At 40.8% G+C, this 16,205-nt stretch overlaps 1 protein-coding gene across 1 annotated transcript; it reads right to left on the minus strand.

The window, feature by feature from the left end:
- Positions 1–9,265: 9,265 nt before the first annotated feature.
- Positions 9,266–10,372, minus strand: LOC127771836 (defensin Tk-AMP-D1.1-like). The gene is made up of 2 exons (XM_052297780.1): positions 10,237–10,372; positions 9,266–9,827 (listed from the first exon to the last, which is right to left on the minus strand). The coding sequence occupies exons 1-2, from the start codon at positions 10,298–10,300 to the stop codon at positions 9,655–9,657; spliced, it is 237 nt and encodes a 78-aa protein (XP_052153740.1). The 5' UTR covers positions 10,301–10,372; the 3' UTR covers positions 9,266–9,654.
- Positions 10,373–16,205: the final 5,833 nt, after the last annotated feature.

A 16,205-nucleotide genomic window follows, 5' to 3' on the forward strand; every position in this document is an offset into this window, starting at 1 on the left:
GTGGCTGAGCGCATGAACAGAACCATCATCTCTAAGGCTCGTTGTATGCTGTCCAACGCGCGCATGAACAAGCGTTTTTGGGCAGAGGCTGCTAACACCGCCTGCTACTTGATCAACAGGTCGCCATCTATCCCACTTAATAAGAAAACTCCCATTGAGGTATGGTCTGGTATGCCTGCTGATTATTCACAATTGAGAGTTTTTGGATGCACTGCTTATGCTCATGTTGATAATGGAAAATTAGAGCCTAGAGCTATTAAGTGTGTTTCTTGGTTATGGTTCAGGAGTAAAAGGATATAAGTTATGGAATCCTGAAACTAATAAGACCTTCATGAGCAGGAGTGTTGTTTTCAATGAATCTGTTATGTTTAATGACAGCTTGCCCACAGATGTCATACCAGGTGGTTCAGATGAGGAGCAGCAATATGTTAGCATGCAGGTGGAGCACGTGGATGATCAGGAAACTGAAATTGTTAGTAATGATGTTAATGATACTGTTCAGCACTCACCTCCTGTTTTGCAGCCACAAGATGAACCTATTGCACATCGCAGAACAAAAAGGAGTTGTGGAGCTCCAGTTTGCCTTATTGAGGAATGTGATATGGTTTATTATGCTTTTAGTTGTGCTGAACAGGTGGAGAATACTCTTGAGCCAGCCACATACACTGAAGCTGTTGTTTTTGGAGACCGTGAGAAGTGGATCTCAGCTATGCAGGAGGAGATGCAGTCTCTTGAGAAGAATGGCACATGGGAGCTTGTGCACTTGCCAAAACAGAAGAAGCCTGTTCATTGTAAATGGATCTTCAAGAGAAAGGAGGGTTTATCTCCTAGCGAGCCTCCGAAGTTTAAGGCAAGGTTGGTAGCAAAAGGTTTCAGTCAAATTGCTGGTGTTGATTATAATGATGTGTTCTCTCCAGTTGTAAAGCATAGTTCAATTCGCACATTCTTCAGTATTGTTGCTATGCATGATCTTGAGCTTGAGCAGTTAGATGTGAAGACAACATTTTTACATGGAGAGCTTGAGGAGGAGATATACATGGACCAGCCAGAAGGGTTCATAGTACCTGGTAAGGAGGATTATGTTTGCAAGTTGAAAATATCTTTGTATGGTTTGAAATAGTCTCCTCGTCAATGGTATAAAAGGTTTGATTCATTTATGTTGTCACATGGCTTTAAGAGGTCTGAATTTGATAGCTGTGTGTATATTAAATTTGTTAATGGATCACCTATATACTTGCTGTTATATGTTGATGATATGCTGATTGCTGCCAAGAGCAAGGAACAAATCACTACATTGAAGAAACAGTTGAGTAGTGAGTTTGATATGAAGGATCTTGGTGCTGCTAAGAAAATTCTAGGTATGGAAATCACTAGAGACAGAAATTCTGGTTTATTATTTCTTAGTCAGCAAAGCTACATTAAGAAGGTTCTTCAGCGTTTTAACATGCATGATGCAAAGCCTGTTAGTACTCCTATTGCACCTCATTTTAAATTATCAGCTTTACAATGTGCTAGTACTGATGAGGATGTAGAATACATGTCTAGAGTTCCATATTCTAGTGCTGTTGGTTCTTTGATGTATGCCATGGTTTGCTCCCGTCCCGATTTATCTCATGCTATGAGTTTAGTTAGTAGATACATGGCTAATCCTGGTAAAGAACACTGGAAAGCTGTTCAGTGGTTTTTCAGGTACCTCAGAGGCACAACTGATGCTTGCTTGAAGTTTGGCAGGACTGATAAGGGGCTTGTTGGATATGTGGATTCTGATTTTGCTGCAGATTTGGATAAGAGAAGGTCACTCACAGGTTATGTGTTTACCATTGGTAGTTGTGCTGTGAGTTGGAAGGCAACATTGCAGCCTGTTGTTGCCCAGTCTACCACTGAAGCAGAATACATGGCTATTGCTGAAGCATGTAAAGAATCAGTTTGGATGAAAGGATTGTTTGCTGAGCTTTGTGGAGTTGATTCTTGCATTAACTTGTTTTGTGACAGTCAAAGTGCTATATACCTTACTAAAGATCAGATGTTTCATGAGAGGACAAAGCACATTGATATCAAGTATCATTATGTTCGTGATGTAGTCGCGCAAGGTAAGCTAAAGGTATGCAAGATAAGTACTCATGATAATCCTGCTGATATGATGACAAAGTCTGTTCCTGTTGCTAAGTTTGAGCTTTGCTCAAGTTTAGTTGGTATAGTGGTTTAGCCCAAGAGGCTATTTGGCGCCGAAAATGTTTTTTTGTCTTTATTGTGTTCAGGGTGAAGGATTGTTTCATGCTACAAGAAGGAATTTGTCTCAAGGTGGAGTTTGTTGAGTTGTGATCCAAATTCATTTGCACTTAATAAAGGCCAGCTTCTTCTGCCGTAGTGGAGCGGAGGCCCGTCGCCGGGAGGCTTGGGCCGGAGCGTAGCGGGGACGCCCGGGGGTGCGGAGGCGGAGCCCCCGCGAAACGGATCGTCATCCCTTTTAGGGTTCCACCATATATATACCTCTTGTAAGTCGCCGTGCGGCGTTGTAACCTCACCCCAGATATAGTGAAGATATTTTGCTGGCTGACGCCCGTGGTTTTTTCTCTCCTGTTTTGGGAGGGTGTTCCACGTTAAATCTCGTGTCTTTTATGATTGATCTATTATTTTTTATCGTTTGTTCGCTTATCGTTTCCTAACAAAACTGATGCATCCTTGCGGCATGCAGCGACGATCCAACGACGATTGGTCGCCATTTCGATCGATCGATCGGCTGGTGATGTATATGAAAGGCGTTCGTTAATTATAATTAAGTTGGGCGCCTAGCTTAGCATTGGGTCCTGCACATGCAGCGGCGACGGAATCCCCTGCAGTCGCTGCCCATGAAGCCCTCCGTCTTGCAGATGTGGTCGCAGTTGGCTTGTATCATGCACATCCCGCTGAACTTGCTGCTTTCCGTCTCGCATTCCCTCGCCTGCGCTGGCGCCATCTCTGATCGATATGATCATCACAAAAAAAAGATATATATTCCACACATTAATTAACACCGCTCAATTAATTTCCCAATATTGATGGTTGATCTCTTTGTCCGCTATCGAAAATAACTGCCTGAATATCACACACCGTCTGGTGTTGGTCGTTAAAAAAGGAAATAACTGCTTGAATACTAACTAGATCCCACGCACATAGTACAGATGATAAAAAAGAGAGTAAACTTTAATTTGGACTATGTTTTATTACCGAAGTTTTGCTAGCTTTTATACCACCTTTAACTAAGGGAAAATATTGGATAAAGGATGATATAAAGTGAAATATACATTGGTAATAAAAGATAGCCCAAAGACAATTCTACTCAGAATAAATCATTATGTATATACTAATTGTCTCCTATTGTACCTGTGGCGGTAACAAGCAGGAGGAGGACAGCAATGGCCGGGAAGAACTTGCGTGATGACTCCATTGTTTGTTGTTTTTTTTCTTTTTGTGTTGAACTGTTGATTCTTGTCTCTAGTTTTTCTGTTACTGATGATTGTTGTCTGGAGGCAGAAGTGTCATGCTTATATATGCAGATCACAGGCTGCGTCATGCGAGCGATAATGACCATAGGAATTTTTCCAACTCTAATTAAATAGAACTGGCTAATATTAGTCGATGGCTACTATTGCTTTGCATTGTAATGAGTAATGCTAGAGACTGTCGCTCCCAAAATATCGCAGCCATTGTTAATTAGTTAACATATAAAATAAACAAATAGATACTCAAAGCAATCGGATTGGTTAATTGGAATTATTTTTAGGATAATGCATTTCTTGTATTCCAGTAAATTCAAAGCTTATCGAAATTTAAATATATTTTTGAAGTGAAATAAATCATGGTGCACATATAATTTGGCAAGGATCATTTCAGAGCTTTCCCTAATTCATGCATAACAAATTAGTATATGAAACCAAAGAAACTGGTAACCCTGAAAATTACTGTATTAAGTTCTATATAAAATTCAAGACTCACCAGATATATATCAACTTTTAGTTATAATGTATGCTACTTAAAAAAATTCCATCTCATAACATAATATAAGGCACAACATATTTCATGAAAATTTTTAATTTTATTTAGGCTAATATAAATTAAATTTCATTTGAAGAAAATAAAATTGTTGAATTGGCATTTGAATTTATTTTAACTAAATGTTAAAGATAAGTGGTGGACACCGTGTATAGCTTAATGACTTACAACATGGGATGGAGGGAGTCGTGGAATCTAATATTTAAAATTTAGCTATGGTTCTTTCACTGCCATCCTCCCAAAATGACAGTGCTCAAATGCCACTCCCCCAAAATTTCATTCTCAAATGCCACTCGGGCCCACATGTCAGCCTCTTTGCTCATTCAAACAAAAGTGATGTGGGCCCGGATGATGTGTAAGGCTGACATGTGGGCTGATCAGGTGACATTTGGAATTAAAGTTTTAAAGAGTGGCATTTTGAGCACTACCATTTTTAGAGGATGGCAAAAAGTAAATTCTATGTATAGCTCCTGGTCATAGCAGTGTTTACAGGGTGAGACGGACTGAAATTGATGGGGATCATGAAAATTATATCTCAATTACTGGCTGAAAATGTCCATTTGGACTGATTTCTTCTACATGATCGTGGAGTGGAGATGCTAGTCCGCCCATCTGCTGTAGTACGTGCTATATAATATCGGTTGAGCTATTTCCTATATTTTGTTTTCATAAAAGAGACGAGAGCTAGATGGATTCCAAATTATTGTGAAGTGTATTTAAGGAAGGCGGCAAAACAAAGCTGGCTACAAGAAACAACCCATCACAAACACAATAAAAAGGGACAAGGTTCCTTTTTATTGTTAGAAAAATTTATTTCCCTAGATCAACATGGGTTAGAAAAATTTGTTCTTTCCCTTGAAAATCATCTTGGTCGATGTGCCGCTGAGCAAGAATCACTTCAGTCGGAGAGTCGATCAAGGTTGTTGGGCTGCTTAAATTGAAGCAAAGCTGGTTTATGCATGCTGTTGAGGCTATATTCAGTTGCACTAATGGAGATGGGGCTGTTTGGTTGGCTTCTAAAGATTGCCATGCCAAACCTTAGGCATGCCACAATTTCTTAGTATAGTGTTTGGTTGGCTGTTATAATTGTGTGATGCCTTACTTTACTAGTCATTGGACCTACACGTCATAGACTCAAATTCTTGCCAAACTTAGCCACACTTATGGCTAACAAATTGCTAGTCTCACTTTGTGTGGTATGACATATTTGTGACAAACAACCCCTTAAGTATTGACATGCAAAACGAGAAGTCATTTGCGCTTACGTATATAAGACAGCATAGAGACTAGGGATAGGACCAAGCAATAGCCAGCATTCAATTCTTCTATACATCTGCAGCTCCAAGAAAAGAATTAAAAAAAAAACCGCACCTTTGCACTAAGAGCCAGCCTATAGTACAATTTGTAAGGGCGCTAAGCCTTTTGTCTAAGATGAAAGTAGGGCTCTTTTTCTCACACAACCAGGAATAAGAATATAATCCGAAAGTCGCTAGATTAGGAAAGCTTAGGATCGAAGTCTTTCACAGCCAGCTTAACATTCTCTGAAGTGTGATGTTGTCTTCAATATCTCTAAGACCAGGATTAATTGAGACTTATTATTTTAAACTTAAAAAATAAATTTATCTGATATTTAAACCGCTCCTCTATCTCCTCTCTTTCCCATCTTTGACCAGGCCACCGAGCGGCACCTGGAGCGATCGTGAACGTGCTGTGGAACACATAGCCTGTGATGGCCCACGCCATGACATGAAAGCTGTCGAGGCCAACCAGGCTGTCGTCGGCCATCGCGGACACATACTGCAGCGCCTGGCCCGAGCAAGAGCCAACCAGGCTGTCTACGCACATCGACCAAGAGCATCCACATCAGCCATGGTGTGATTAGTCCACCGCAGATGTTGTAAGAAAAAAAAAATTAAATACAGTAATATCAACAAAAAGGGTAAATTCGTACAAACATGGCAATGAAAGACATAATTACCCCAAACTCATGAAACCATGTGACACCGGATCAAGAATAAACTCAAAGGTGAATCACGACAAAAGGTCGGTTAATCTCAATGCGAACATATTTGGATGAATAGAATAGAGATGGCAGATCAGACAGACAAGGGGAGAAAAAGAGATGGTTCTTGCTGCTTGGGAGGCAATGGCGGACGCAGGATTTCAGTGATGGAGGTACGATGTTAAAAGAAAATATCGCTCAACATAAATGATGGAGGCCTATGTAAAAAAGAACTAACATGGACATAGTTAAAAGTAAAGTGATTTTAGTGTATAGTAAATTACTAAAATTAAACAAAATTAAAGTTATAATTGATCAGAATTTTTTTGGAAATAGGATATCATGTCTTTGTCACGAACATGTAGAAAAAGTTGTTTCTTAAGAATGTAACCAAGCAATTATTCAAGTATTTTTTTATGTTCCCGATATTTCTTAATTTATTTGTATAGAATAATCAATTGCAATGTTTGTGGGAAAAAATTTAAATAGCCCTTGGGCAAGTCGATAGAGTTTTGAAGGTTCAACAAATTAATATTTTCATCGATTTTGATTATTTGAACGCTCCACAAACAAAAATATTCATAAAATATCCTATGAATTTTTTGTTGGCCAGTAGTCATCTCAGCTAGCCATCGACAAGTGTGTATATATAACCTACAGAGTAGGAAGGATTGAGATTAACTGAACTGGAATGCCAATCTAAGTGCAAATATAACCCTTTTAACCCAATTATTAGTACACATATGTAATACACCATAATATGTAGTGTTCTTTTTGCAAAAATTTTGGGGGTACAGCTGTACCCCCATGTCCCTATACTGTGTCCCTATACTGTAGTTTGAGATGAGCTTGCCAACTATCAGTGAGGAGTGGTTGAGTGGTAGAATGAGGGTAGAGCCGACAAAAGGACTGCGCGAGGCTGTGAGTTGGAGGCGAGGCAAGCTGATGTCTTCGTTATGTGGCCTTGGGAGGCCCACCTCGACTGTGCTGCTCCAAGAGCCTGTGCGTCGAGGCCAATGGCGGCAAGAGGCCCAGTGGTCGACAAAATTAGACTAGCTGCGGGACTAGAAGGGCCATCGCCCGTGCCTCTCGGGAGGGAGCAGTCGAGGCGGCTACTTGAGGTCGGTGACGCCCCTACCCAGCTTCTCTCTTGTTGCCCAGTGACAGATGGGGAAGAGAGGGGAGAGAAGAAGGATGGCGGTTCATTGACATGTGAGGCACTATAATGCCCTGGGAGCTCAGGCAGATCAATATTCGATGTCAACATGAAGGACCTGAGTGCTTAGCATATGAGCATGGGGAAGTTGAGGAATGTGTTATTTCTTGTGTATGGTTCAAGGACACAATTCAAATTCGATGTCAACATGAAGGACCTAGTGTGAACTTATTCTCTGAAATAAAAGATCTACGTGGTATGTGGGCTGGGCTAAATGATTCAAGGTTCTTGAAAGGAATCCAGCTATTTGCGTTGTTATCACTACTAAGAAAAAAGGTTTTTCCAGGTGGTCTAAACACATTTTCGCAGGCGGCAAAACCTTCCGCCTGTATCCAAATGACGGTAAAAATCCCCAGTTTTTGCAGACAGACCTCATTTTTGCAGGCAGCCGTTCCAATCTTCCCAGGCGCCTCAAGTGCTACAGTAACCCTGCCTGCAAAAATACCCTCGGCGCCAAAAAAAAAATTCCCGCCAGCCCCACCCCTCCCTAGGGTTTCAAATCACAAATCACAAATTCTCACAAATCTCATCCGAGAAACAAAATCCAATCACAGACATTGTATACTTGCAACACAAAAGCATTAGATTCAAATTCACAACAAGTTAACATCAATGAACTTGTAAACTAAAAAAAACACGTCGTCGTCGTCAGCGAACTCCTCTATTGCATGGGGTAGCCGCCGCCACCTCCCTCCCTCCTCCGGTCGGATCTGGGAGGGGAGGGCCAGTGACGCGGCTGGCACTATTCGTCGTCATCATGCGGTAGGGCCGTCGTTGTCTGGTAGTCTTCGTCGTCGTGGCCGACGCCTTCTGCCCGTGCCGTCGCCGACCCATCCGCCTTGCGCCGCCGCCGACACCCATCCCCTCCGTCGGATCTGGGTGGGGAGGGGTCGAGGGGAGGGGCAGTGACGCGGCTGACTGTAGTCATCGTCGTTGCTCGTAGGTGCCATCGCTGGCCCCTTCCGCTCGGGCCTCCACCGGCCCCCTCTGCCCGCGTTGCCGCCGCCCGCCCGTGCCTCCGCCGGCCCCCTCTGGCCAGATCTGGGAGGGAGGGAGGGAGGGGCCGCGCCGCCCGCCGCTGGTAGCCGCTGCTACCTCCGGCCAGCGGCCGGGGAGAGGAGGGGAAGGGAGGTGAGGGGAGGGTAGGGGGAAAGGGAGGGACCGAGGGACGTGGGAGAGGAGTGGTGAGGGAGAAGATGACAGAAAAAATATTGCCCCTACGTAGGTGGTATTTATATTCCGAGTCTATTTTCACAGGCGGACAGGTCCGCCTGTAAAAATAAAGGGTATTTTTGCAGGCGGATCTGTAAAAATGAAGGGTATTTTTGCAGGCGGACCGCTTAAGGCGTCCGCTTGCGAAAATGAATTTTTGCAGGCGGACAACGAGCTTTACCCCGGTTTGCATTTTTGTAGGCAGCTATGTGGTTCCGAGGGCCATGTCCGCGGTCCGCCTACGAAAATAAATACCCAACATCGGTGAAAATGCTTTTTCTAGTGTATTAATTAGAAGCTGAAGCACTATGTACAGTATTAACATGTGAAATCCTATAAACGTACCTCAACATCAGGTCCTATAGACTTCGGGAACATCGACCATGCCTACTCTACGTAAGGCTCCCAGTAGTGAGTGTAACTCTCAAATGAGAGTCGTACTGATGAGAATATGAGTGTGGTTGAGTGCTTCATGAAGACGCTATGTTGGTGATATTATTGTCTAGTGCTACCGACGCCGAATGGAAGATTTTCACACCTAAAGCAGGTTTCACATACTCGACATGGTGTGTGTGTTTATGGGATTTTGCTTTTCCTGTGTGCTCAAGCAGTCTCTGGGACACCATGGAAGACATTATGGAAACAGACGCCATCAAACCACTCTGAGAACACAATATACAGCACTTAGGAGATCATTGATACATTGTAGGAGTGAGACATGAATGTGTTTTCATGAAGTATAATGCATGGAAAAAGAGTCACATCATTATATCAAAATTAATCAATCATATTAATTGAACAATTACCAAACATTCACAACAAAATACTAATACAAATACACACCCAATATTACACAACCACATATCCGACAATAATTAATGGTTATGACTTCTCCTTACAATGGAAAACACATACATGTAAGTAAAAAACAGAGAGAAACACATATGCATGCTTGACTCTGTTGTACAATTAATTAGTCGAGCTAGCAAGAAAACGCCATGCATTAAGCGAGCTGGTATTTTATTCTAGCTGAATTTGCCATGCATGCAGAATCGTACATCTGCTTGCAAAAAAAAAAAAAGAAAAGAAAGAAAGTAAAAAAAGAAAGAAATTAATAGCTCCATGCAGACCCTTGTTTGCATGGTCAATTAATTAGTTGCCAAGTGACCACATGAGATAATGATGGACAACCTTAGCATGGCTTGATGCAGATACAGTTTCGCACGAAGGTGCTGCACCTGCCGTCGACGAACCCCTCCGTCCGACACACGTTTGCGCAATTGTCTTCCACCATGCAAAACCCCTCGAATCGGAGGCTCTTCGTCTCGCACGGCCTGACTGATGATTGCGCTGGCGCCAACGCCTCTGCCAACAATTCACACATAATATTACTCCTTACGGTCGCAAAAACAATCGGTTTAGACTTTTCGAATCGAAGTACAAGACATAAATGTAAGAAGATGGTTTTTTTTGCATAAACCTAAAAAATATAGTAGTTACACGTGTAATAATATAATGAATGTTCATGTTCCCTCTGCTACCAACTTAAGCATAGTATTACTCGTTACAGTCAGTGTAGACTTTTCGGATCAAATAATAAGACAGAAATGTAAAAACTGGTTTTTTTTCATAAACTTAAAAAGATAGCAGTTTAACAAGTGTAATATAATGAAAGTGCATGTTATAACAAACTTAGCTAAGTCATTTTAATATATAAAAAAAACCTATCGTCAAACAATAAATAATATATGATGATCAAGGAGAACACACATACCAGTGGCAACAACAAGAAGTAGGAGGACGGCGATTGCTGGGAAGAATTTACGCATTGTCTCCATTACAATTATTATGTTAGTACTAACCACACACTTCTCAGAAAATTAATATATATTTTCAAATTATTTAGTCTCTTGTTTGGGAGGGAAGGGATGGCACCCTGCTTATATATGCAAGGGGCAGCGGCCTGCACGGGATTAACTAGAACCACATATGCCCTCGTTGGCTAGGAGTACAAACAGGAAAATGTCCCTGGCATATATAGCTACTGGCTAATATTGCAGGCACTCTACTGGCCACAAAATGCTTGCGCGCGTCCTTCCAGTCGCACCAACAGGTTCCAATTTAATTCATCCCACGTTTTCCACCTACTCAATGCCTCATCTATAAAAGTACGAGTTCATTCTCAATCCTGCAATCCTTCAGATCCACTATCACGTGCACCTGTGATCGCCCAAAGAAACCTCATCGTGGGCAGACCACTTCGCGCACGAAAAAAACAACGAAAAAAAAGAACGCCAAAAAAAAGGCGCATCTAACCTCCGCCCCTCAGCCATCCCCACGCCGCTACTTCCGCCCGCCCGCGCGCCCTGCCCTCCCCACGCCGCACCGGCGACCCTGACCTTGACGCGGCCAAGGTCTCCCTCGGCGCCATCTCCCAGGTCACTCTCGCGTTGCAGCCGCTGTTCAAGCGGTCGGTGGCGTTTGTGAACCGCAACGACTCGGACATCGCCGAGATGGTCGCCATGTGGGGCGGCCTCCACGAGTTCGGCGACGTGGCGTCGCTGCCGCGGCGGCGCATGGTCGTGTACCGCGAGCACGGCCGCGCCGCCGACCACGCGGGCTTCCTCGACGCCGTCGACCCTCTCCTGAATCTCTTTTTTTTTTACTGAATCACCCACATACGAATCAATTTAGAGATTTACCTCCATTGTTGCATCCATTAACTGATGAGTTAGGAGATTTACTAAATCTGATTTCTGCCTGTTCAGTAGATAAGGCTCCAAGAGAGACATATGCTGGCTATTACTCGGTGCGGTGAATTATACAATGTTAGTATCAAGTATTAGTTTAGCGAGATTAACAAACCACGCTACCAGCTCAACATTGTTCCTCAGTCATTGTCTGTTGTAACTGCCTTATCGACTTGGCAATGGGAAACAATATATCAAAAGTATTTTGAGTTGTACATATTTTCTTAATCGTTATAGATTATGAATTACCAGGACTTACATATATATTCTAGACCTAGGTCATATTTACACAATACACGTAAATAAACAGATTCTTGTACTTATAATATGCTCAATTTAATTTATATTGATCATAACGTGTATTGCACGTGCACGATTGCTAGTTTACTATCAATAGAAGCAGCTATTCTAGAAATTAACCGTTCACTCTCAGCATTTTTTGGATCTTACCAAACCGAGCGGCGCCAGGATGGGCTCCTCGACGTCGACGCCAACCGCCGGCCAGCCGGCCACCGCGACCTCCTCAGCGTCAACACCGTACACCAGCAACGGGAGGACTGCTGCGAGCCTGCAGATCAGCAGGCGTCAGGCGGCGTCGCGACAAGCATCAGCCACCAGCAGATAAGCTATCAGAGCAGGCTACTGAGATACTGTCCGGTGAGTCACTGAGTATCTGAAATTGAATGATAGTCTTGCTGCCTATATTGGCTATCTCTATTCATTGACTGCAAATTATTAATCTGTAACCTATTGAATGAGTAATTGAGAATATCCAAGACTTTAGCCTCATGTTTTATAGTTCTGAATTATTCGTAGATTTGCAATGGATAAGAAAACAAAATTTTTAAATTATTTACCTTCCATTTGTCACCGATTTTGATATATTTATTTATTGTATGACCAAAATAAAAGTTTTAGATCTTGATGAGTTATTCAACTTTGTTGTTGATAATTTTTCAGTTGAAATCATTTAGTATTTGAAAATATTGTTTGAAGTTGTCATATTTTCAAATTCAAATTTAAACTGTTCAAAAAATGTTATATAGAAAAATGACCAAAATAAAAGTTATAGATGTTGATGAGTTATACAACTTTGTTGTTAATGACTTTTCCATTTGATATTACTACGCGTAAAATTGATTTGACTCATAAATTGAATTACTATACTGCAAGTTAATTATTTTGCAATAGTTCAACATACAAATATAAACATTTCATATGTAAAATGGAAAAATGCTCATCGGTGATGGGCTTTAGTTAATGCCCAATAGAGATTAAGTCATGTCAACCGGGGATTAATATATAGTCCGTCATTGATGAGTCATCTATGACGGGCCTCAAGTTGGTGTACGTCACTGATGATGGTCATCTGTGACGGGCCCCAACTTAAGGCTCGTTTAAGATATGGAATGTTATCTCAATTGGGCCTAAAGTTGGTGCCCGTCACGGATGATGGTCATCTGTGACAGGTCCTAACTTCAGGCCCGTTTGAGATATGGAATATTATCTCAATCGGACCTAAACTACGGTCCGCCACTGATAGGTGTCATCCGTGACGGGTTTAAGTTTTACTGTAACGAAATCTATCTACTAATAGAAGGTGTAATTTGTTTACTGTAACGAAATCTATCTACTAATAAAAGGGGAGGGAGAGTTATGCAAGTAATTTTGTTACTACAAACGTAATCCATCGAATAATATGAGTGAATGGGAGTAGTTATAATTTATTTACAACAGCTTATCTAGACAAGTGAAGCGCAGTAAATGTAATATTTTACTACATCTTAATCTGTCTATCTAGAGAACGGGGGATGAGCCTGGGACCGTGGGGAAAAAGGGGTAATAATTTTACTGTGTCCACGGGAGCGGGGACAACGGGAAAAAAAACATTGAGTAATTCTTTTACAGATTAATTTGTGCAGGGAACCAGAAAAACAGGGAAATAAGTGGAACAGATAGCAAAGGGGAACGGAAAAAAGGAGCGTGGGAGCCAAACAGAAAACTAAATTCAGGGGTAACGGAAAAACGGAAAATTCGGGGGGAGGGGGTGGCGCAGTAGGGGCTAACTGCGGCGTGCGGATTACAATTCCGAGCGCAGGGAGTGGATTAGCGCTACCATAATTTTATGGTATTTTTCTAGAATTTAATTCACTAATAGTAGTCTAACTTGTAAAGTTATATATGATTTACTTAATTATTTGTCTTATTAATTACTGGATCACACTCTTGTTTAATTCCATGGGTACAAATCTTAAGTGGACCGGTCGCTATCATGTTGGACGCTATACTAGCCTAATATTTGAAATTTCGTGAATTCTAAAGAAAACTTATATTGGTTTCTATCACATTCTCCCACATTACATACTACCTCCGTTTTTTAATAGATGACGCAGTTGACTTTTTCTTATATGTTTGACCATTCGTCTTATTCAAAAAATTTACGTAATTATAATTTATTTTGTTATGAGTTGTTTTATCACTCATAGTACTTTAAGTGTGATTTATACCTTATACATTTGCATAAAATTTTTGAATAAGACGAATGGTCAAACATATGATAAAAAGTCAACGGCGTCATCTATTAAAAAACAGACGGAGTATATTTTTTGTTTTGTTATTCATCAGTGGCCTAAAAGATGTTAGTACATTCATTAGGATCTTCTACTCCTTAACATAGCTAGTTTGATCACCCCTTTTGTTTCTTTTCCAAATTATCGCAGCCCTATCGATCATCTACCGTTGATCTATCACTATATATGTACTACAGATCCAAGCACAAATCATCTCTGACGGGTCAGCACGATTTGTCATAGATGTGAGGTTATCTGTAACGGGTTGTAATTGTAACCTATTACAAATATGAAGGTCTGTTAATGCTAAAATTTGGCACGATTCTTTGGTGAATTCGGTTAAGGAAACAAGCCAATTAGTAGATAGATGTTTTATCCAGATCAAGCTGAATTTAAAGAGAAATCGCGAAGACCACGGCAGAGGCAGTTTCATATTTTTAGTATAAATTTTAAATAGGTAGGATTAGTTATATATTCTCATTTTCTTGTTTGGAGTCTTATCTCGTGTTTGATCAAGACTTGTACCAACCTGAGGGTATATTTATGTACACCTGCAGTCTTTGTAAACTATCTTCATAGATTAATACAATTACTTTCTGTGCATCACCACCTTTTATTCTAGCGAGTTCCTAGTTTCGAATTAGACTGCATCGGTTTTGATCTCCGGCAAGGAAGTAAGTTCCGTCAACTTCGCTTGTATCGGCATAGCTAGAACTTTCTTAGTTAGGTCTGATATTCTATTTAGGTTGATGCAAGTGTTGCCTATCAGATATATTGAATTTATCTTTAACTGCATCACTATTTAGAATCGTATCAGCTTAAGTTAGGACTTTATCATTTAAGTCTGATATTCTAACTAGGATGGTATCTTTCTAATCTAATCATATTGCAATTTTAGATAGATTTATTATATCAAACATGTTTGCGTAGATCTATCAGCTAAGTAAGTTTTTCTTATTATCTTCAATCTTATAATGTCTCGGTAAGGTCCCATCTATTAGATTGCTACTAATAAGTTTAATTCTAGTAAGCGATATGTTTTTATGTAATGTTTTATTGGAGTTCTAGCTGATGAGCTATCATTATTATGAGCTTTAGCTATCAGACGTATCGGCTAACTAGCCGATATACACATAAATCTACTTGCGTCGGATTAATAGACGATGTATTGCTTTAACCATCAGATCTACATCCTCCACACTATATCAGGCCGATTGGTTCGTTGGCTCAATTCTTTCTGTCGTCCTTGTTAGTTGCAAGATCAAACTAACTGGCCCAACCTAAGCCCGATTGATAGTACCTATACTAGAGCTAAGCAAATCTCCTTGGCCTTCGTGTAGATGATGAATTTCACGTCAACAGGGTCACAACCATGTCCCTTCATAAATTGCATGCCATCTATGATGAGTGTAGTGGTATGAACCGTCACACATGAGTGGTGATGTGATCCCGTATCTATCACATGTCGTAATTGCCACACGTCACAGATTGTAACACGCCAGGTAAACATGTACTTAGAATGCCACACCTAAATATACTCAAAACCACTAACTCTCAAAATTATTAGAAATTTTGGCAGAGTATCCCCTATAAATATGAACATCCACAATATGCAGTTATAGGATTAAACTAATGATAATATAATTCCCACAGTGCTATCCATCCATATAATCCATCGAAAGAAACTAATAGACAGCTAAAAGATTATTACAAGACCAAACTAGGATATAGTTCAAGTGTCATTATGGCACTACAAGAGATCTTATAATAGATGACGCTCCATTTACGTCACAAACGTTGAATTTTTCGTCACATTTTCGTAATCTGTGACGCTCGTGTGGCGAAAATTCATTCGTCACCTATCATGCATCTCTAAGGGCGTACTATCACGAAACCTTAATTTTTCGTCATTAATCTAGTGATGATCCTTCTGTCGTCATAACTTTGTGACGCACATATTCGTCATTATCTAGCTAAAAAATGTCATAAAATATCATGTGCCTTTTAAGGCCCATATAGTGAGCAACCTATTTTTGGGCTAGGCCTTGTTAAGGCCCATGTAGTGAGAAATCTATTTATGGGCTAGGCCTATTGGAAGTCCAATTAGATTTTAATAGATTCAGCCCAATTATACTATATCCATCTATATTGAATTAAATATTGAGTGGGCTCTATATATTCAAATGGCCCAATAAGCTCAAGCATTACGATGAAATTGCATCTGGGCCATGCATACTCAAGAGGCCCATATATCAAACAGATTCCAAGTTAAAATCCAATATAAAACCCAATTAACATCCACACATCTGACATCTACAGCAGTATGAATTAACACGTGGGCCAACCCAGCCACATGTCCAAATACAACCACAATCGCTGACCAAATTAAAATACATCATAGGCTCATTATCTAAACAAGTTCA

The sequence above is a fragment of the Oryza glaberrima genome, chromosome 4 (assembly GCF_000147395.1).
Source record: "Oryza glaberrima chromosome 4, OglaRS2, whole genome shotgun sequence".
Lineage (NCBI taxonomy): Eukaryota > Viridiplantae > Streptophyta > Magnoliopsida > Poales > Poaceae > Oryza > Oryza glaberrima.

Bases quoted from the DNA above. Each gene is read 5' to 3' on its own strand.
- LOC127771836 (XM_052297780.1), bottom strand. From the start codon at position 10,300: ATGGAGACAATGCGTAAATTCTTCCCAGCAATCGCCGTCCTCCTACTT. The intron at 9,828-10,236 runs GTATGTGTGTTC...AATTGTTGGCAG, and splicing joins ACTTCTTGTTGTTGCCACTG to AGGCGTTGGCGCCAGCGCAA.